The sequence below is a fragment of the Rhea pennata genome, chromosome 8, assembly GCF_028389875.1.
Source record: "Rhea pennata isolate bPtePen1 chromosome 8, bPtePen1.pri, whole genome shotgun sequence".
Classification (NCBI taxonomy): Eukaryota; Metazoa; Chordata; class Aves; order Rheiformes; family Rheidae; genus Rhea; species Rhea pennata.
This window is the reverse complement of record NC_084670.1, coordinates 20726076-20747823: the sequence shown is the minus strand read 5'-3', so window position 1 is coordinate 20747823 and position 21748 is coordinate 20726076. Positions and strand designations below refer to the sequence as shown.

The following is a 21748-nucleotide window of genomic DNA, read 5'->3' as shown; positions in this document are numbered from 1 at the left end:
TATTCTTTTCAGATTCTAATTGCAAGTATCATGAGCAGCTATAGCAAAGATGACTGGACGGAGCTTTCAAAAACGGCTGAGGTAATGTTTTCCTAAATGTGTTTCTTCATCAGTTTTGTCTGTCTTATTCTTTTTAGACATGAGAGCTGCGATAAGAAATTTCTTGAAAGAAATTGATTTGAAGTACAAAATGAGTATCTAAAGCGTGTTCGTTATAATTTGTTTATTCTGCATTTTCATTAAAATGATGGAAATGTAAATTTAAAGGAAATGGTCCCTTGGATTTTTAAACAGTACCTGGAAAGCCTTTGGACTTTGAATCTATATACTTTTTATTTGCATTTTAAGCAAACTGTATATTATGACGGATGCCCTGATAAAATTTAATTCTACCTTTGAGAGCTTAACTTGATCTTACCTTGCCTAGAGGCATACTAGTTTGACAGGACCAGAAGAAATTTTGAATATAAAACTCTTCAATATTTAAAGTATAAAAGGCTCATTTAATGCTATTCCAGTTTTAATACAGACTTTCAAAAATGATAGGAGAGAAAGCCAGTGTATATAATAGCAGTCAGCAGGCTTCCTATAATATAAATCCAATCTTACAGAAATGCAAAAAGACCATATACCTGAAATTTCAATTTTGAAGTAATTTGAAGGAAAAAACTGTTTAAAAATGTGTTCCTATGTCTGTAGTGAATAGTATTGGAAACAGTTGATTAAGACAGTAATATTGTTGTTTGGAAAGATGTGTATATCCAGGTATAACAGGAAGTTGTGATTTTTAAACAAAACTGAATTTTTCATCACAGAAAAAAATATCTAGAGGAGATAAAATGCATACAGTCAGACCAGTAAAGGAAGGCTTTAACAAACTGTAAAGAAAAAACTATTAACTTATCATTATTGTTACCTTTAGCTCAGCATTAGTTGTTTTAAGAAATACTTATTTTGTGTATGTATGTTTAAAAGTTTATGTATATGTATGTACACACACACACACATATATATATATATATACATTTATGGGTAAAGATGTTTTCAAAGCATGTTTTTTCTATATGCATGCGTATGTATATTTGAATACCATTTCTTCTTTATTCACAGTGTTTTAAAACCTCTCATGGTAGTACAGGAAGACACTTCTCTATTTTCTTTGGACATTTTAAACCTGTGAGGGAAAAAATCACTTTAGGGACTTAGGGAAGTGAAATTAAACATCATCGGTAATTGGCTTTGTGATCTTCAACACTAGTCCATTTTATACCTGTATTTACCTAATTGACCATGAAATCTTCTGTGGAATCCATGCTTGACACGAGCTCTACTGCTTTTAAACTGACGGTGATGAATGGCTTTATTGTGCCATTTGCTCTCTCTCTTTTTTTTTTTTTTTTTTTTTTTTTAGTACAGTGACAATACTATCTAATTTCAAGACAGGTACTTTCAATCTGTGTTTTTATGTTTGTTACCCCATTGGAAAAGAGTAAGTATTTAAATGCATTTAGTAGTGTGTCATATATGTAACATAACTTTCTTCAGCAAAGTAATTGTTAATCTCAGCTCCGTGGAAAGGGTCACGCCTGTTGGGGCACTCTGGAATCCACCGCTTAAGGAGCAGCGAGATTTTATCGCGCGCGTAAGCCGCTGTCCAGAAGGTAACAGACGTGGCTTTCCGAAGGGCCCCAGCGCCGGAAGGTCGCGAGGTGCCTCCGCGCAGGAGGACGAGCTGTTCCCACGGGAGGTCGGCCGGGCGCGCGGGAGCGGCGGCTGCGCGGCCCCAGCTCACAGAGCTCGCCGGCGAGGGGAAGGTTCCTGAAAACGATGGATGCCTTCCTCCGGGACCGCGCTCTTCGGGAGCTGCTGAACCGTGCCTACACAGCAGGCAAAAGTTACTTCAGGTCAATAAGAGAAACAAAAGCAACTGCAAAGCAAAATACTGGCTCCAGCCAAATAGAAGGCAAAGGGATAGAGCCTCATCTTAGGCAGGAGCAATTCAGCAGGGAGAAAGTGGAAATGTCTGTGTGTGCTGCCCTTAGACACATCACCTTCTTTTCCTTTTTAATCTTGACTAACGGCAGGGGCTGAAGAAATTAATACACTTAATGCATTTGTATGGACTTTTCTTAGTACTCTTGTTTGACTTCAGAAACAAAATATTTAACCACAAAAGCTGTGGCACAGGCATCTGCAGAAAATAAAGAGGCACAAAATCCATTAAAGGAAAAGAGAGAAATTTACTCTTAAGATTCACAGTTCTTCAGAGCACAGAAGCTACTTGTGTAACACTAACTGCTGAGCTTCTCTCCCATTGCTTCAGGAAGGCCCTATTATACATCTCATTTTTTGATATTTTGTAGAATAAACTCCTTATTTCGATTGTCTATTTTTTATTTAATTTTTACTTTATTTTCTTTTGTATTTTTGGAAAGCCACATCAATTCTTGAAATTTTTCTCTATAATGATCAACACATTTCATTTTCAGGCTATCAGAACAACAGCTTTCTCTCAATTTTTTTTTCTAATAAATCAAGCATCTAAAAATATTTGACATGAATGGTTAGTCCTACAGTGAAAGATTACGTTATTTAGGATTAATTTTTTTTTCCCTTTTGCATGTTTCATAGGTTGCTGGAGCAGATGCGCTGGAGTTAAATTTATCATGTCCTCATGGCATGGGGGAGAGAGGCATGGGCCTGGCCTGTGGGCAGGTAGGACTGTAACAGCAATCTCTTTCATGTCTCTTCGGCAATCCTGCACTAGCGTGCTGATAGTTACACCTCGGGGGGAAGACGCAAGCAGCAGATTACTGGCTTGAGATTTTTAGGTTGAATGTGTTTAAATATTCATTGCTGAAAGTGGAAAATGACAGAAGCTACGAATATACAAAATGCTTAGTTTTGCTGAGAATAAAAATGCATTATGTATTTGACAGGAAATAATAGTAAAACAGATAATTTCTAAAAACTGCTTGGACAAGAATTTTTTGGTTTCCACTGCAGTGCCCTGTAGATATCTTTTAGATCACAACACAGTACAAATGGTGTATATCAATAATGATTTTGAAAGACATGAGATATACACACATTTCACATGTTTCGTTGTACAGTTTTTAGCATTTGAACCTAACTCTATTTGAGAATTGCAGAATATGGCATACATTCCGGTAGTGCCACCTACAGTTACCTTTTCCTATTATAAAACTATGTTCTGCAGTGTGTAGATCCAATAGTTATGTAGATCTTGGATTGGAATTATCTGTGCCAGGTGTGTCTGTCATGCTGAAATCTAATACAAGATTTTTCAATACTTTCCATGACTTTATTTAGGAGAAAGTGTCTTGTTTTGCCTATGGAAAAACACACACTCTCAAAAACCAATTCTTACATTCATCTCTCTCCAAAGTTTTCAGAATTTTGCATGTTTTGGCAATGGTTTTGAAGTTTGTTTTGGCTCAGAAACATGCCCAAATGCAGTAATCTTGGAAGTCTCTGAGAAACTTGGTTCACTCAGTCTCTTAGGAAGGATTTTTCTTAGTTTGGCCTTTAAGTTTTCCAAAGGCTGAAGCCTCCAGGCTTCAGGTACACAAGCACAGAGTTGAGCTGAGTTTGCATATTTAGGCATTGATGTAGCAAATCCTAGCTTCTTAGTGCTTGATTTCCCATCTTATTGCTGTGTCGGGCAAGGAGAAAAAGGAGGAGAAGGATGGAGCATGGGGATCACAGTTATATACCCTAACAACCACATATACTATTAAGCGGATCCTCTTGCTGGGAGCTAGTTGACATCTTAATTCATCCTCACTCTATCATCTAAACACAGATGATTTCAGAACTTAGGTATGGCTGGATAACTAAGCCATTAACTCTCTAAAACTTTCTCAGGGATACAAAGGGAGCGGTAATGATTTCAGTGGAACTGTGGACACACTTCAGTTGAAGTTTTATCATAATAACAATATTGTCAGGCCTAGTGCATGAGACTTTTTTATTATTTTCTGGAACAAAATGATGTCAGTCTTCTCCCTGCTATAGATTATTAGTTTTAATGAAACTAGTCTAGATGCTTTTCATGGCCAGTGGTCATTTTCCAAAGTTTTTATTAAAAGAGGGGGAAAAAATTGCAAAAAGCCTTCAGGACCATTCTAGGAAAATGGTAGTAGTTATTATTAATTTTTTTTCAAAAGTGTGTTTATCAACAAACAGCTGTAATAGCCATATTTGTCAGTTTGTGAAGCAATTCCCATCCTTCACTCTGCATGGTGTAGCTCAGTAGTTTGGACCGTCTCCACATGAGATGGCAAAACCCTGTGGAAGGGTGTGATTTAGTCAGGGAGAGTCCTGAAATTTTCACGCGGAAACTGAAATAGGCTCATTTCAAGCTCTTTTTTTTTTTTTCTTTTTCTTCTTTTCTTTCTTTTAAGCATATGTTATTTCCAACCTGCACTGGTTGGAATAATATATGCATGTGAAGTTGCTTAGATGTGTAGTCAGTAGGGAGCTGTCTGACTACATGAGCTTTTACGTATCTTTCAGCTACTGTAAAATCAGACAACCAAATGCAAAATTTGAGCACTCGGGGCTATCATGTGGATTTGTGACTGTCCTTGGAGGGTATCAGATCCATAAAGCAGGAAGAAGATTACATTATATATACATATATGTTTGTATAATAATAAAAGTATTTTTCACTCCCACATACAATATGGATATTCTTTTGAATGTTTAATACTATTACCGACTTAAATATATCTTTTTTTTTCTTAACTTTCTTACCAAAAATGAGAGCTCAGAAAAAAATCCAGTTCTTTAGACAAATAAATAAATAAATAAAAATAAATAAAATAAATAAAATAAATAAAACAAGTGATTTTTAGAGGGCCAAATCCAGTGGTTCTTTCTCAGAGTTGGCTGTGATAAACTATAGTGACTTTAAATGTAGTTTGCTGAAGCAAAGGCTGAAAATAAACTGGACAAAATAATGATATGTGCTGGGGCGTCCATCAGTGGCCCTTCGTGGGAGTTCCACACATGGAGTCCCCTGGAGGTCCCCTCATAAACCAGGAAAGCGCTGGGATGTATTTTGGCTTAACTCCTAACACATTTTTTTCCAGAGGTAAAGTCAAGTGGGTGGTATGTATGTTATGTGGGGAAGAGAGGACTCGGATACTCTCTGGAAGAAAGTATTCAGTGCCTTAACAACAGCGCATGAGGCTTTGAGAGACAGAATTGCTTTCCTGTTTGTACAGTGAAGCAGGTTTTCTTAAATCTTTTTGATAACTTAATCCAGATCTTCATAGGAAAAATTCTTAGGGATTAGGTCCCTTTTCATGCCTAAGCACATTAAATCCTCAGGAAACTGCAGAAATTGATGAGATGAAAAATAAAGACAGAAATACATGTATGTGTATTTTCACAATTTTTAACGTCTAAAAGGTTCTGCTTTTTTTTTTTTTAACAAAAAAAAAGAAAAAAGAAAGGTTAATTACACTGTCTACTTTTGCTCTTCATTTCAATTCCTATGGTGTGCCTAAGGGTAAGTGTAGAAATCTGGGAACATCAGATTCACTTTTTCTCTCTCTCTTATTTTGTTATCTACTCTAAGACACTTCCACTGTTTATATCACTATAAATTTTTTGAGTTCCAGATACATCCAAATAATATATATAAAGAGATGGTACTAAAAGTGGCTGCTTCTTTTATATTGCATTATAGTTCTCAGCTTTTATTTGATTTTAATTCCAAGTCATTAGTGCAGACACGCTGGCGCCTGAACAGCATAGCTAGCCAGAGGGTAATATTAAAGACGCATCTGTATTTCTGCCAATAAGTTACTTAAAGCTGGTTGTGTATAAAATGTCAACTATATTTACTAATGCTGATTAATGATAAAAAAGTTAAGATTTGTATTCTTTCATAAGTGTCCAACTGTAGCTGTAGATCATTAAAAAATTGTAAGAGATTTTTTATCATGAAGTTAAACAGTACTAATGTACTAACAGTACTAACAGTACTACAGATTTTCTCTGAATTAGATAATGAAAGTTTGCAAGACATTTAATAATAAATGTAAAGACAATATCGTGAACAGCAGGTTATTATTGTATTTGTGGTGAGCTTTGTATTTCTTCATTAGAAACCACACAAAGATTCTCTAAATTTTTTATTTTTAACACGTGCTTCTAAAATGGTATTAAACATTCAGGACCAATACTATGATCTTAAAACCATGAATGTCAGTGTTTGGCTTTTTATTTTTGGTCCAAAAGTCAGGAATTCTCTCCAGGTATTCTAGTGAGAATGAGTAGTTCAGCTGAATTGATAATCTGGGCTTGATGTTGCATTCCTGCCAAGTTTTGTGTCATTCTGTGTTGTTCCGATGAAATCTCAGGTCCATATTTGAAATGCTGTATATACTTAGAATCATTAGAGTTAGACTGGCTGGGATGAGCGATAGCCAAAGTCTTCAAAAATCTCTGTGAATCTCAGTGGCCTAGTGGGGAGTGAACAGCAGTGGGAAGAAGGAAAGAGCAGCCTACAGCTGTTGAAGGGGAGTTACAGAAGCGCAGCTGCAAGGAAAAGTGGTTCTCGGTAGCGCTGGATGATGTGGCAATGGCCACAAATTGCAGCCTGGAGATTTCAGGTGGGACATCAGGAAAAAAATTCACTGAGAGGGTAATGCAGCACGGGAGCGTGTTGCCTGGCAAGGTTGTGTGATCTCCATCTCCGGAGTTTCAGGACTCAGGTAGGCAAAGCCATGGCAGACCCCATGCAGTGTCGGCAGTACTCTCCCTCTGAGCAGGAGGTTGGCCAAGATAACCCCCAGAAGTTCTTCCAGACTAGCATTTCTATTGTTCTGTGGATTCACCACACTAAATTTCTATCTGAAAGCACCGCATTGTTTATACCAGTGATGAAAAATGAGTAGTGGATAAAGGGAAGCACAAATACTCATTTGGTCACATCAGAGGAGATGGTCAATATGATAGGGAGAGCTCAAGTCAAAAACAACACATCAGTTAAACTTAACAAAGCACAGAGGATGCTTCTGGACTTTTTATTTTTTTAGTCTGTCATACTCAAAAGATCTCAGCTGAAGTGCAAGAATAGAGATTCTTTTTGCTATAAGCAAATATTTTAAAAATTAACATCTTGGCTTATAAATATTTCCCATTAGTTAGTCATACCTTTTAACCCTCTAATATATAACATATATTTGCATATCTCACTATTTAAGCTATAGGTATTGGGAACTGTTTACTTTTTTTAATTTATATTGAAGGAGACACGTATTTCTCTCTCATGAGCACTGAAATACAGATCCTGGTTGTTTAACTATTCAGATCATATGTAAAATGAACTTGCTTTTTATTTGTTTTCTTACCTTTATTTCCATTTTACTTAAAGTCTAGTTGCCACAGTCTCTGCTGCTGACTGTGTTTATGTTTATTGCCTGCAATTAGGAGGCAGGATTCATAAAAGCCCACATTGCCTCGTTCACAAGAAGAGGAATCTGTTAAAAACAACTGCAACAAAACCAAAATAAAACCAGAAGCACTGGTTACTCTACAGAGATGAAAACTGGCTGTATGGTACAATTAGATTTGCTCTGCTGTACCTTGGAAATAGGAAAGATGAGGCTGCTTCTTAATTGAAGTGCACAGCATAGCATGATAATTTGCTGTTGCTCTACAGGCAAGGAGCTTGAAGTATTTTAAATAAATGATGCCCCAAACAGAATTTGATTATATCTGTGTTCATGTGGCATTCTACTACCCCCTACAATAATATGCTGCTTAAGTATAATTCATTGAGTCCTGCAGGCAGTATTAGTTCTCTCTCTCCTCTTTTGTATCAGTTAACTGCAACAAATTAATGCAAAGTACAGCAAGACTGTATTACACTCTGCTCTAGCAGCAGGAGGAATGTTGTCTCCCAAAATGGATATAGCCAGTGAAGTCAAAGTGCAGTTTGTGGTGATGTTTCAGGATTTAAACATCTTGTTGTCCTCTTTCACTGGCCACTTACCTCCTTTTTGGTCAGAAACTTAGAAAAATAAGGCCTAGCTCATCTCACTGTCTTTGTGTCTTTCAGTGTCCCTCTATTGAGGTCTGTTTCAGCCAAATGACCTGTTTCAGTCAAATTTCTCAGAGATAAAGTGTTTCAGGGATATTGAATTTCTACAGGTCTCATAACTCTAGGCAGCAGGGTAGAGCTGAGAAATGGGCTACTGCCCAAACCGATGGATATGAACAGGAGCCTTAATAGTCCAGCTGAAGGAAAAGCTCAGTCACAGGAAATTCAGTCCCAAAACGCACGCTCATCAGAAGCTGGGATTCCCTAGTTCAAGTGATGACGGTTTTGTCATGACAGCAGAGCTGAGTGGTGTTGATTCCTCTCCCCTCACCACTCTTAAGTTCACACTCGGAGTGAACAAAAATACAGCCCAGATTATCTTCTAGAGTCAATTGATGCAGGTCTGGAGAGGTTGCTGGAGCAGCGCGAGTGCCTGCGTGAAGCGAGCAGAGTACATCTGGTGGTGTTTTGCTGGGAATATGTAGAATGGGCAAGGAGAATGGCCACTGACTGAGGGCCTTACACTCAACACATGCAAACACACATCTAAGTACATTTTTTCTGAGACCAGAAGATATATTTGGTGGGCTTAAGTTCATGGCTTCTACACTAACCTTGGCCACGTCATCATTTAAGCTAGTTCAGTTTTGTTATTTTAACATCTTGTCCCCTTTTTTACTTTTCCCATGTCATATGTCTCTGTTCCCTTTCTCTTTTCACTCCTTCCTTCTTTAAACTTCTCATAATTTTAACCTGTTGCTGAGTTGCTTTCAAAGTAACAATAGACTCGTGAACAATTTCGGTAGGGATCTGAAAAGTCTTATTTACTATATGGTCACAACTAGCTTGGTGACCTCAGCCACCTTATTCTAGTACCTGACTTCATTTCCTTTTCTGTTATCCTCAAAGGTATAATGAAATGCTATACTCTAAGTGAATTTATTCCACATTTTCATATATGTCCTTTTAGTGCTTGTGTATTTTACCTTTTGTAATATGCGAAAGGAGACAATACTTAATAATGAGGTACAAGAGTTGATTACTATTTTGTCTTAAGAATTCTGTTTTTCATACACTCAAGAAGAAACAAATTGAGATGCAAAGTTTAATAAATTCATCATCAGAACACTATTCTGTAATTTTATATTGCAGTTTGACAACATTTAATCCCTGTTACGGCTTTGAAGGATTTTTAATTGAATTACTCCACAAATTGAATTACACAAAACAGAAAATAAAAAGAGTTTATAAATAGGACAATAATGTTAACAGCACTCCCAACTCACTGAGAATTTTTAATGACATAGTATGGTTGTTGATAGGGTTTTAAATACTGTTTATGCATAGTGAACTTTTATTTATATATGGAAAGTGTTCTTTTCAGAATGGATTTTCTTAGAAAATGAAGAAGAGAATCTATTTCCTTGAAATTCATAAACATAGGAAACCAAGTTGAGATCCTTATTTTCAGTCTCACTATGCTGGCAAGCATTTCGGCTTGAGTTTACCTTATGAATCACAGATATCACAAAGAAGGTTAGTTCAGCCAAAACGTCTGTGAATACTGTATTTTGAAAAGGAAACAAAAAGTTTTGAGCTTTTCTAATGAGACTTCAGTAACTAGAATATGACAGAATATATAGCAAGTGAGTGCTTCCTGGAAAGGAGGAAAAGTATGATTTTCTTAAAATCCAAGTGGCAATTTGTATTTATTCTAGCAGTTACGCTTTAATACACTGAAAGCTTTCAGAATGGGGAAATGTAGAAAACTTAGACAATCTAACATTTCTATGATTACATTGTTAAATGTTTTGGTTTTTTACTGACCTGGACTGTTTTGCCTTTGGCTGTTTTGACATGGCTGCAGCATAAAATATTGTAGTTATTCATATCACTGATGTCCTGTAAACAGGATTTATTAGGAAAAAAAATTATTAACAAATATCTGAGAGTGAGTAAAATAAAACATTTTAAGATTGTTCATCTTGTTACCTGATAAAAGTTAACTACACAATGCACGTTAATAGCTTTTTCTTTCCGTGGTTTCGATTTTATGTCACCATTTGATAAAGTTAATTAACAGTATGCTAACTAGTCTCTTCATCGCCTAAATGAGAATTTCAGGATTAGGCTTGTGCTTTTTAAACTTTGCCTCGCCTCCTACTGCAGTTTATCAGTGCACTGAAAGGCTTGTCGTTTACAGTGTATCAAATCTAAATGAAGGCACATGTGATGATTATTTTAAAACTCAGTGGGAAATACTTCTCAGAGCAGAGATTTTAAATTTCTTAACTTGTCAGTTTCAAAAATTTATGATTCCCACAAGTATCTTGATATTTTTCCTTCTTTGTTATAGAAAGGGGACAGAGAGCTTGCCTACCTGTGCACAGGAGGAAGCTATTCTAGCTGCAGTACTCATATATTCAAGTTCTATGCTTTCCTTTAAAATTTCTTATATATGATGCAAACCTACTGAAACTGCTACGCCTTCTAGGAGGTAACCTCTGCATGAACTAAAGAGCTGAAATATTGTTTAATCATGCTGTGTACCACTTTTCTATAGTGATATGAGAAACATTATTTTGGTCAGATAGAAACAACCAAAATAAAATATTTTGTTCTATCAGGAGGAAAATGTCATTTTTATTTAGCCAACTCTTTAAGTTGCCAATTTTGTTGATATATAAATCTTTCCTGTTAAGTATCTCCAAGAAGCTTATAAAAATGTTAGTGTGTAATTTCACATTTTTAATTTGGAATTTTTAGGCCCAGTTGGTATATAGGACTCGGAACAAAATCATTTGCTAATTTGAACTGACAATCTGTGTGTCACCCTTTCAGGCGAACTAATATTAACATTTATTGTGACAACTGAAGAGAATAATGGTAGGGCTTGAGTCCTTTAATGTTACATTGAATTCAATAGCTGTAGATAGTGATTGCTACAGTTTAAACTGACTTATCTTTTGAAACATATAGAGAGCTTTATTGTTTTTTATCATATAATTACGATTTTTAAATTTTTAAAAAGCCTTATAGTCTATTTTAAAAATAGAATATTTTCTAATAGTTATGTTTGTTTGGGACATTTAGATTAACATTTTAAATTAAAAAAAAAATTAATAATTATGAACTAAAGAAAAACAGTATGATTCTACCACCTACTTAGAGACAGGACTTGGATTTCAAAATAAATTGAATTGCCTTTCTTTTAGGTGTAGGGAGAAGACAAAAAACAATAAAGTGATCTGAAAAAGGGAGTAGTTGCAAAGCTGACCAAAAAAAGGCAGCCCCAAGCCTTCTAAGTCTCAGCTGTGCTTGATCTTGATATCCCTCTTCTCATTGCTTCAACTCACATTACAAATCTATATTTTGTACTTTTTTTACTGGTCAATCAAAAATAGCTCATTTTTGAGCTTCTCTTCATATTTGTTATTTTTTCAGTCATTAAGTGCTACTTTTTCAAGGAAGTGTGTAGGAGTGCCATACATTAATAGGGAATCCAAACTGGATCTCCCACACAGCACTTTGAGAAATATATTCTTGAGTTTGGATATTGACTTGTGTTAGTATTGGCAAGTATTAGATGTGGTATGTTAAAAACTTCACAGTACAGTCTTCTGTGGGTGGACTTTGGAGTGGTTTATTTCTTTTTCTTTTTTTTTAATATACTGTTAGCCTTGTTTGCTTGTGTAGCTCTGGTAGTGCACTTAAATAAGAAAGTGCTCTAATAACTTCTTATTCCCATTTTTTCATTTGTAATAGAGAGAGGTGATCAAAGGCTATTTCTTCTGTACTTTTAACATCCTTCAAAGGTTCTAATTGAAGTGCTGAAGAAGGGACAAATAGTGATTGCAAGACCAAATGAGAATGAAAAAGAAGGTAGAAGATGGTGATTTACTAGAATGGAAGCTTATTAAGAAATTGTTTTTCTATCTGTATGAGTTTTTTTAAGATATATTTTGTTAAACACTTAAATTTAAAGTTGAATCGTTTCATGTGCATCAGGTTGTCTGTAGGTTTTTCAAAGTAGGCTAACTGTGAACCACAGCAGTGCCATAGCCTTGTGCTGGCTTTTCTCAATAGCTGCTCTTACTCTGCTTGTACAGATTGAGTCTCAGAGCTTTGACTTCTTAACTCAGCTGTGACCAAAGCCTGAGTCTACTGTCTGTCACTACTCCAGAGTGACATGATTCTGTCCAGGGGCACATTGGTATGACTGGAGGGATTTTTGGAAATTTTTCCTAATATAACTTCACATTCATCTGTGAAAACTGTTATTTCTGCCTTAGGTTAAGCTGCCTCATTTCTTTCTCTTTGACAGCTGCAGTCAATATTGACCAAAATCCTTCTGTGAGATTTCCTGAGAAATGAGGAAACATTTTTTACTCCAGATTAAAAATAAAGTTATTTGTCTTCTGTCCTGGGAAATCCTTCCCTTAATTTGACAGGCTTTAAACAGATTGCTAGCTTTAATTAAGTTTGAAATGAGATAAATAATTTCAATTCAGTAATTAGGTGTTGTGGATATTCTGGGTAGGTTTGCAGTTATTCCATTTTTTGAAGGCAACACTAGATATCTCATAAGAGGATAAAGGATAGTCTTGCTAAGCATCATGTGGAAAAGAAGCATGTGCAAAAAAGCTGTGCCAAAGACATTGATTTGCAGCAATTTAAATTGAAATTTGCACACTTTCACTTTCTTTTACATTTGAAGGCTCTTCATACACATACACACGCACAGAAATCTTTATTTTTTAAAAAAAAGAATCTTATTTTCTAATGGATTTCTGCTTCCATGTTTGATCCAGGAGGTATGTAATAGATACTAAAAGCATCTGAAATAACAACATACCAAATGAACATTTCCTAAGGACATCTCAGAGAGCTCTGTAAAAGACACAGATTGAGCAGGTAGAGCATATTAACTGTGTGAAGAATCTGTAGAAAAGACCATTACTTCCTTGAAAGCTGGTCTAAGTCTGTCTTGCCCCTGCTTACACACATTGCAAGTAGTGGCAGTTAGTGTCACTGTAATTTTTTGCAAGGAAAGCATAGCATGGCCTGGGAGAAAGTCTACCTTTGCCAGGTGGTTAGCTGCCAACAGTGGAAGAGTCTTTTCCCTTTTCTTAGTTTTCATTTGAGGGGTCATTTTAGGTCCTCTGGGCTTTCAGACCACATACTGGCTTGAGGATAGGTTTAACTCTTCCCTTATTTGCTACTAGTGAAATAAATAGTAAAGTGAGAATGGCAGATGAATTAAATTTAAAAGCCCAATCTTGCAAATTCTCATTCATAAAGTTTCCAAATGCCTTTTTGTAGGCTATGTCATTCCCAAACATAAAACCCCTCTTTCCTTTTCCCATAGCTATCCATAATATTTTAGAAAATGTATCTGCTCTGGAGAATAAGGAAGTTACAGGTAGAACATCTTATTATGTAAAAAAAATCAACCAATGATAACAGATATGGGAGGGTTACAAGAAGGCTACAAGGGCTGCATTTTTTTATGGAAAGCCAGTACAGAAAGTAAATGTGTCACCAGAAGGATGCACTGATGAGGGACTCTTGGAACCACTTGCCTAGTAACCAGATACAGGAATCACATACCAGCTTAATGTGTGCTAAATTAATACAAGGACAAGCTAAATCCTCTGTAACTAAGGATCAGTATTTAAAATTGTAAATATGTTTATGTAATGCATGATGAATCCATGAAAGTCCATCCATATATGATAGACAGAGTTTTGTGACCATCAAAGATTTGAGGTTTATGAGGAAGATCAGACTTATGGTTGCATTAAATAAAGTATTTTAATTTCCGAAACTTTGTTTTTTAGGGCATTATAGAGTTAGTGATGGATGAGATTTAAGGACTGTACATGCATGCCCCTAATGGATCTTGCAATATTCTCTGTGCCATCCAGAACTTCACATCATCAGAGTCAGGATAATGGATTTGTAGAAATCATCAGGATGATATGTAATGATAATTCTGTTGGACCTATGCAAGAAGGCCTTGATACGTATGTAAAATCAGGGTTATGGCTGAGAAGAGTGGGTTTTTTTTTTTTTTTTTTTTTTTTCCATACTTCTCTTAATTGTATAGGTCCTTACCTTGTTCTTAGTCAGGTAGAACTACCATCATTATAGTAATTAGGGATGAAGTGGAGATTGCATGGTATGGTCCATTTTCTGTAACTGTAATTAGGCAAGATCAGCTAATGTGCTATATTAAGTGGTAAATTTACTTCAGAAGTTCTCAAGGGAGATTCTGTAACAGATATTTTATGGCATCCTTCAGACTGACATTCTATATATATGCACACATGCATGCATACGCATACTCACACATACGGACTTCCCAGGGATTATCTGTGGTGTTAGGAAAAGCATGTTCAAGTAGTTGTATTTTCATCTTTTATGTTATTCAAATACTCTAAAAAGCTTATTAGATTCAAGAATTAAAAATCTTTCTGTAGTTAGTGTGAGAATTATCTCACTGTTTAAGGCATTCTGAAGAGCCAAGCTCAGTTTTCTGCAAGAAGAGCTGCTTTGGATTTTTATGCAAATGACTTAGTAAACACTGGGCACTAGAAGGAGGAGCTGCACCTCAGTCTTTCTGACTCTCTTCATTTGTTAGATAGATATAAAAGTACTTCTGTGCTTCAGAGGGGTGTTTTGGATATAATCTAGCGATTGTGCAATAAAAAGGTAATGTAAAAACGAGGACCTGCAAGAACACTGAAAGATAGGTAGTAGTAAAATTAATTTCCCAAATCTACAGCCAGACAGTCCCATGGTAATCTCTTCGTGGTTTTGTTCCTTTTCATGTGACACAAGGAGCAGTGACCTACTGTCTGCACGGCATTTTTATCCTGTTTTTGAAACATGCAAGTTGTATGCCTTGGGGATGATGAGGACATGGGTTTCATCTCATTACCAATGCCAGCTGGAATCAGTAGACAACTTCCTGCTTTAATTTCTGAGGACTTATGCTTATAGTTATGACGGTAGTTAAGCTTATCATGTGATCATTCGCCAAAAAAAAAAAAAAAAAAAGGTGAATAGTTGTTTTTGCTCTAGTATATCTACCCACTGGCAATGAGTAGTTAGGATTAAAAGCTCCAACTAGCCTGAGGCTATAATGAATATTCAGGAAAAATGATTCTGTACTGCTGCTTAGGGAAGTAAAAAGACAACCTCTGTAACATTAAAATCTCCTGTGCCTTTGGAGTAAAAAAGCAATATTTGATTAAGAACAGGAAGATAGAAGACAAACTGATGTACGTCTCACATCAAAAGAGATTCTGTATTGTATTAAATCACTAACAGATTCCTGTAGATCAATATTATGTTTTAGCTGATAATAATTTTACTAAGGCTTTGTTTAGATGGTATTTGTTAAAAAAGTAGAGCAGATAAATAAAATGTGCTACCAATGGATGTAAAAGTCCATTGAAGCATTCATTTATTCTTCTGGATTGATACACACGATAAAATTACGCTACAAATTCTATAATAATTGCATTGAATCATCATTAATGAGAACCTAGAAACCTAGTTATGTGTAACAGAAGAAGGTAATTTATAGCAACATGGCAGATTTCAGATCAAAAGCATTAAAATCCTTTACTCAGTTAAGCAGAGTGTATTTTAGTTAGTTCATATTGTTGATTTTGCAAATGTAAATGCCCATCTGTTTTTACCACTAATAACATTTTAGAAATCAAGCCATTTCAAAAATATTTTTTCACTATATAGGCTTCATCAACCACTGCGTCAATGATAAAAGCTGCAGACACTTTTATAAAGTTGGACCGGGGTAAAAAAGATATTTTTGTTATATTAGCTGTGACACAGGTATTTTTAACAGAGATTTTTGTAGTGAAATTTATGTACCTCAAGATATGTTCTCTTACAAGTTATATTCTCAACCTTTGAATGTTTTACAAATTCAGTCTCTGCTAAGAATCAGTAAATGGAATTTGTAAATCAGAGTGAATCTTCCAGAAATCTGAATGGAGGGGAGGTCTTGAATCAGCAAAATGCTTAAACCAATGCTAAAATAAAGCCTGTATATAAACACTTTAAACCTAGTGTTTGGTGCACAGGAACAAGTCAGGCTGTCCCTCTTCTTACTTTTGATCTTGACTTCAAAACTTTGCTGAATATAGTCAAAAAATTCTTTAGTCAGTGATTGCACTTAGATGTGAACTTTCTCCTTCTAATTATTTAAATCTTTATCAGAAGTTTTCTTCTTGTATGAATTCTGCAATTGTTCTCAGTCCAAAGGTAAGGATGGAAAGGATGTATAATTCCCAGGGAACTTTCTCTGGATTATGTAGCTCATGCATTTCATATGAAAATATAGTGGTCCAATCACATGAATATCTTCTGACTGTTTTCAACGGTGTGATAAATTATGGTGCATTTTCCCAAGTCCTCAGTACAAATGTAATAGGAAATTATGAATTTCATACATGAATTAATTACTTTTTCTTCATGATCTGAAGAACAAAATGTAACATTTCAGATAGAGATAGGTAGGGATATTAACAAAATCTGAGAAGTGTAAATGAGAAATTCCTTGAGAACATTTTAGCTGTCTATAGAGCATAAAAGCTCTGGCGTTCTCATGCAGTGGCTCATTTCATAGAAATCCCTTGGGCAGCAGTGAAGCTCAGGCATGTTGTAGCTGTCGCCACTGGACTCTTGGAGTCCCTGCAGCTCGTGGATGGAGGACAGGCCAACCTGGAGCTACACAGGGAGGGAGTGGAGCAGGAAGAGACCTGGAGACAGGACTGAGGGAGCAGAAGGGAGCAATGTCTGTGTTGCAGAAAAAGGAGAAAAGGGAGGAAGAAGTATTGGGGCTGATTGGAACAGAAAAAGGCAAAGTTTGGTCTGGCTAAAACTGGGGATCAACAGGATATTCCAGTGCAGTTCTGCTGGAGGACTCTCACCTTGAAAAGGGAATCTGCAAGAGCTCTCACATGTACATGTGTTCTGGAGTTGGCACAAAGGAAAACATTTGATTTCACATTAACTTTTCATTAAGATATTCAGCATTATCCATATATGATATTTACTGAATGAACAAATGAATTAGATAAATGATTAAAGAAAAATCAATTTTGGAAATGCCATTTTCAATCCAAAAGTTGACAGATTTCATGGAAATTCTGTTTTTATGCAAAATTCAACATTGTTTCAATTCCTATCAGTGACTCTGCCACTATGAAGCACTGTATTAATTTTTTCTTTCTTTTTTTTCTTAAAACAAAAAAACATTTCCTCACTATGAAGATTGCTATTTTTTCCCCTTGGAATTTTAAGTGAAAGAAAAACCAAAGATTTCACCTCTTTCATTTGAGTTTTCAAATTATTTTCCATTTAAGTTACCTGTGGTTTTATGGGAACTAAAAATGGGCAGTTTTCCAAGACTGATCCAACAAATGGGCCTTTCAAAAGGAATTGCCTGTACAAACAGCACAATCAATCATTTGAACTGTTTACTAGCTTGAGAAATTGAAGAACCTTTCCATTGCATTTGTTGCATTAATTTTAGCATTGAAGTAGCGCAACTGATGGAAAACAAAGAGCTTAACTTATTATCTTTTGAAACAGGGAGAAATTATTGCTTATTAAGGGAGACAAACGAGTTAAGTTGTCTTAGATAGGATGGAAATTGGTTTAATATGAATGGAAGAGATCTCCCAGTGAGCTATTCAATATGGATCAAAAGAACAGTGTTTTTTAAATTGTGTTGGAGAACGAATGTTTGTGGCAGCACTGTAAGCAACCGTGAAGCCAGCATAATGAGTTACGAAGTGCCAACATCGTGAACGTTATTTTGAGGATATCTAAGCAGAAGAATTAATATAAAGGTTATACAATTCATATCTTCTAGATATATCTTCTATCTCTCATTTCTGCACTGGGCCTCAAAGAAATTCAAAACAAAAATGGAAGTTGAAGATGTAACTACTTTCATACTGCCAGAGCAGCTTTCATGCATATTTTGTGGACACTGCATGGGCAGAGAGATCACTCTTTACTGGAATGGCAGAGCTAAGTCCCAGGATTTTACTATTCATGCAAAGCACTGTGTACCTTCTAGGAACAGAGTCTGTATTTTTTATGTTTGTATTTAATTGCTGGTGTAAACTGACAAAAACACCAATGAAATATTTCCTGTGTGCTCACTAAACTGAGAACCTTCATATGCACTGGATTGCTTCTCAGCCCATTTTCAGATTCTACGGCATAGCAGTGCAGCTTTCAGACTTTTTACAGTATCCAAATGGGAGAAAATTGTCCATATATGACAGACTTATTTATCTGTGAGAATGATAAAGATTTAGTAAATGTAAATAATTGCTGCAGTACCACAAAGCCTACCCACAGGTTTTACTTGTACCAAATCTTGTAAAAGCACCATTCATTTTTGAACCAGGTTATGCTACTGTGTTACGTTAAGATATTTGTTAAGGAGCATTAGCCAACAGAAAAAAAAGAACAACCCATGGCCTAAAGGTTGCATTGAAAAATAACTACTGTATGCGTCAAAATCAGAATGTTAGTGCTACTGAGCTGTTTTCAATGGAAAGGATCGTCAATTACCCCCTACATGATACGTATTCCATAAGGGAAGTAGATGCCTGGAAATCATGAAAAGCCACCACTTGAGGATTTCTATTTCTAGCTTTAAAAGAGAAGATTTTGATCTTTCATTTACCTTTTTGCCATTCCAAGTTATTCTCTGAAGTCAGAGGAGAGTTCAGAAATGCTGAATTGCATTCTGATAGCCCTGCATCCTTGTTTTGATCAAGGTATAATCAGCCAATATTCAGGATTGCATTATTTTACATCATAGTGATTATTTTCAACATACTTTACATAGAGTGAGTCATTAAAACCAAAAAATACTGTTTAAAATAGAGGATAAATAAACTCTCTGTCACCCAAGCAGTATTTTTGCCCTCTGGGAAATGAACGTTTTGTGGTATCTTTGTCTTTCAAAAAAAGCAAATCTTCCTTTTTTCATGAACTAACCTTTCTGTAATGGATTTGCAGTTACTTGATGTGTCTGAAATAAGTTAACTAATGAGATGAGGTTCAGTCCTGACATGTAATTTCACAAAATCACAGTATAGCCACTTGTAACAAAGTTTTCTATTGCCTTGATATGCCTTTTGTTCATATTACTTTTAATTATGTTCTATATTTATCTGACCTATTTGAACAGGATCCAGAGCTGGTACGGAACATCTGTCGCTGGGTTAGACAAGCTGTTCAGATTCCTTTCTTTGCCAAGCTGACCCCAAATGTCACTGATATTGTGAAAATTGCGGTGGCTGCGCAGGAAGGTAACCAACTCCAGTGCACAGACCGTGCAGTTTTACTAATCTGCAGGATGTTGGAGACTCGGGGGAGAGGGGAGGTTGGAAGTGAGGACAAGTAGCAACACAAGTTAATACGAAAACAGTTAATTTATTTAGAATAAGCGCAGTGATCACAAAGGTTTCCTAGATGTTTTCCATGTCATATTATAGAATATAACAATCTATGAAGAGAACTGTATTAGACTGTTAACATTAAATCACATGTGTTTCCGTAGTTTCATATACACACTTCTATCTATATCATATTTATATGTTAACCATACTGCTGTATCTTCACCTATTCCTACTTTCAGTAGTATTGTAGTAGTATAGTAATAGGATGTGCGTGTCCTGAGAAAACAGAAATACACTATTTGAGGTATATTTAAATCTTGTTTTTCTCCTTACGACTTAAAATGCAACATGCTAGTAAATCGGTTTCCAAGCGGGTGCGTTAGCCTGTCACTCAGACCGCGGTCACGGCTGCTCCGTCACACTCTGTGTTTCCCCTCGCTTCTCAGGGCGAGCGTGGCCTGGTGCCAGCATGGCCTGGCACGGAGCGACCAGGCTCGCAGCCTCGTCCCGCGCAGCTGAAGGGCAGCGAGCTGTCCGCCTGCCCCGTGTTTCCCTGGTGCCAGGTGTAACCCGTACAGCTCCTGCAGCTGATGGCAGCCTGCCTTGAAGCTAGTGTTAAATCTCTCAGTCCAGGATTGGTTTTAAAGACCTTTCTGCACATCCCCTCACAGTCTGTTACTTTCTGACTTCAGCTGTTCGTTTGAATTTCTAGTTATTTCACAGTTTCACAGTCTTTCTTTTGTTTTTTTTCACCTCTTGGTCATATACGTATTTCCCTCCCCCCCCCCCTTGTTCATATACGCATTATTTAACAAAACGCGACTGACCTTTCCTTTCACAGGCGGTGCAGATGGTGTTACAGCCACCAACACTGTGTCGGGACTGATGGGACTGAACGCGGACAGCACACCTTGGCCAGCAGTTGGTGGAGGACAGAGGACCACATATGGTGGCGTGTCAGGTAGGTGTTGCCCTTTTTGATGCATAGTACTTCCTTGGAGGATGACAAAACATCAGGAGGTCCTTGTAGTGGGCTAGAAGATCATGTCTGCCGCCACACTGAGTTCTTGGAGCTCGCTGCTGGTCAATGTTTCTAATAGTCATGACAGATGGAACAGATTAAGTGTGAAGGCTCTTGCGTTGCCCTTTCCTTAATGGTAAAATGCTGCATCAGAATACTGTGATAGGGTCACTAGAGAGGGAAGGAAATCTCTTCTCTTGTGACCCTCACTTTTCCTAGAATTTTTCATTCTGTCACAATTGTCAGGCCACGCGTTAGACAGGGGCTAATGAAAGGGCACCGCAAGGGGAAAATATCAACATTCCCAATGCAGTCTGGGTTTCGTAGCCTGAACTCCGGCCTTCCTTGCTCCTCCCGACTGAATACGCCTCTTCCAAGTCAATTATTTTGTCCTCTTCCCACTGTGGTGAAAATGATAGATTCTATTAAGCAAATATGTGTGTATTTGTGTAGTCTACTCTTTGAAATATGCAAGAATATCTTGTATAGACCATATTTCCAGATGCCGCTTCACAGTTTAATTTTAAAACCAGCAGCAAAACTTTTACACTCCAGTTCGGTGCCTATGCACACTAATGTATTAATCTACTGGCCCTGTGCACTCTGTTGCTGTGACAACATGAACTTGACCCTGTATAGACAATATTGTGAGCTTCTTGACTTTACTGGCATGGAGATTAGTCTCCTTGGTGACAGAGGTAGCAGTAAATATACATAACAGAAGTAATAGCATCCCCCTGATTAAGTCAAACACTGCTGTATCAGAACAACCTCCCACCTCACCCCAAAAAAGTAATCAAGGGAGACTAGACAGGCAAAAAAAATGCTTTATTTTATGTGACTGGTGCTATTCTTACAGAACGATAAGAAAGGTAGCAAAAGATACCTTTTAAACAAACTTTAATTCACACAAGTGTATTCAGTGGAAAATTGCCTTACTGCCTTAGATAAATGCATGGAATTTGGAGTTTTTAAGAGAATGCTGAAAAGCAAGGAAGAGATAATAATCAGAAGAAATCATTATGCCTATTGCATAATGGTTATATCACAGTGACAGTCCAATAAGATGTTATAATTTTAATACTATGCAAAATGGAAGGAAAGAAGGAAAACAAAGAGAACAGCTACAGCCCATTTCAATTTCTCTAGCCTGCCATGCTGACAGGAAAAAAATAAAGGAGGTCACAG

At 36.5% G+C, this 21748-nt stretch overlaps 1 protein-coding gene across 1 annotated transcript in view; it reads left to right on the top strand.

Moving 5' to 3' along the window:
• DPYD (dihydropyrimidine dehydrogenase) overlaps positions 1–21748 on the top strand; it is a 342976-nt gene that overhangs the window by 228419 nt on the left and 92809 nt on the right. The window contains exons 15-18 of the mRNA XM_062581637.1: positions 13–81; positions 2632–2715; positions 19329–19449; positions 20381–20500. Coding sequence (XP_062437621.1) covers positions 13–81; positions 2632–2715; positions 19329–19449; positions 20381–20500 — 394 coding nt within the window. The remainder of the gene's footprint in view (positions 1–12; positions 82–2631; positions 2716–19328; positions 19450–20380; positions 20501–21748) is intronic.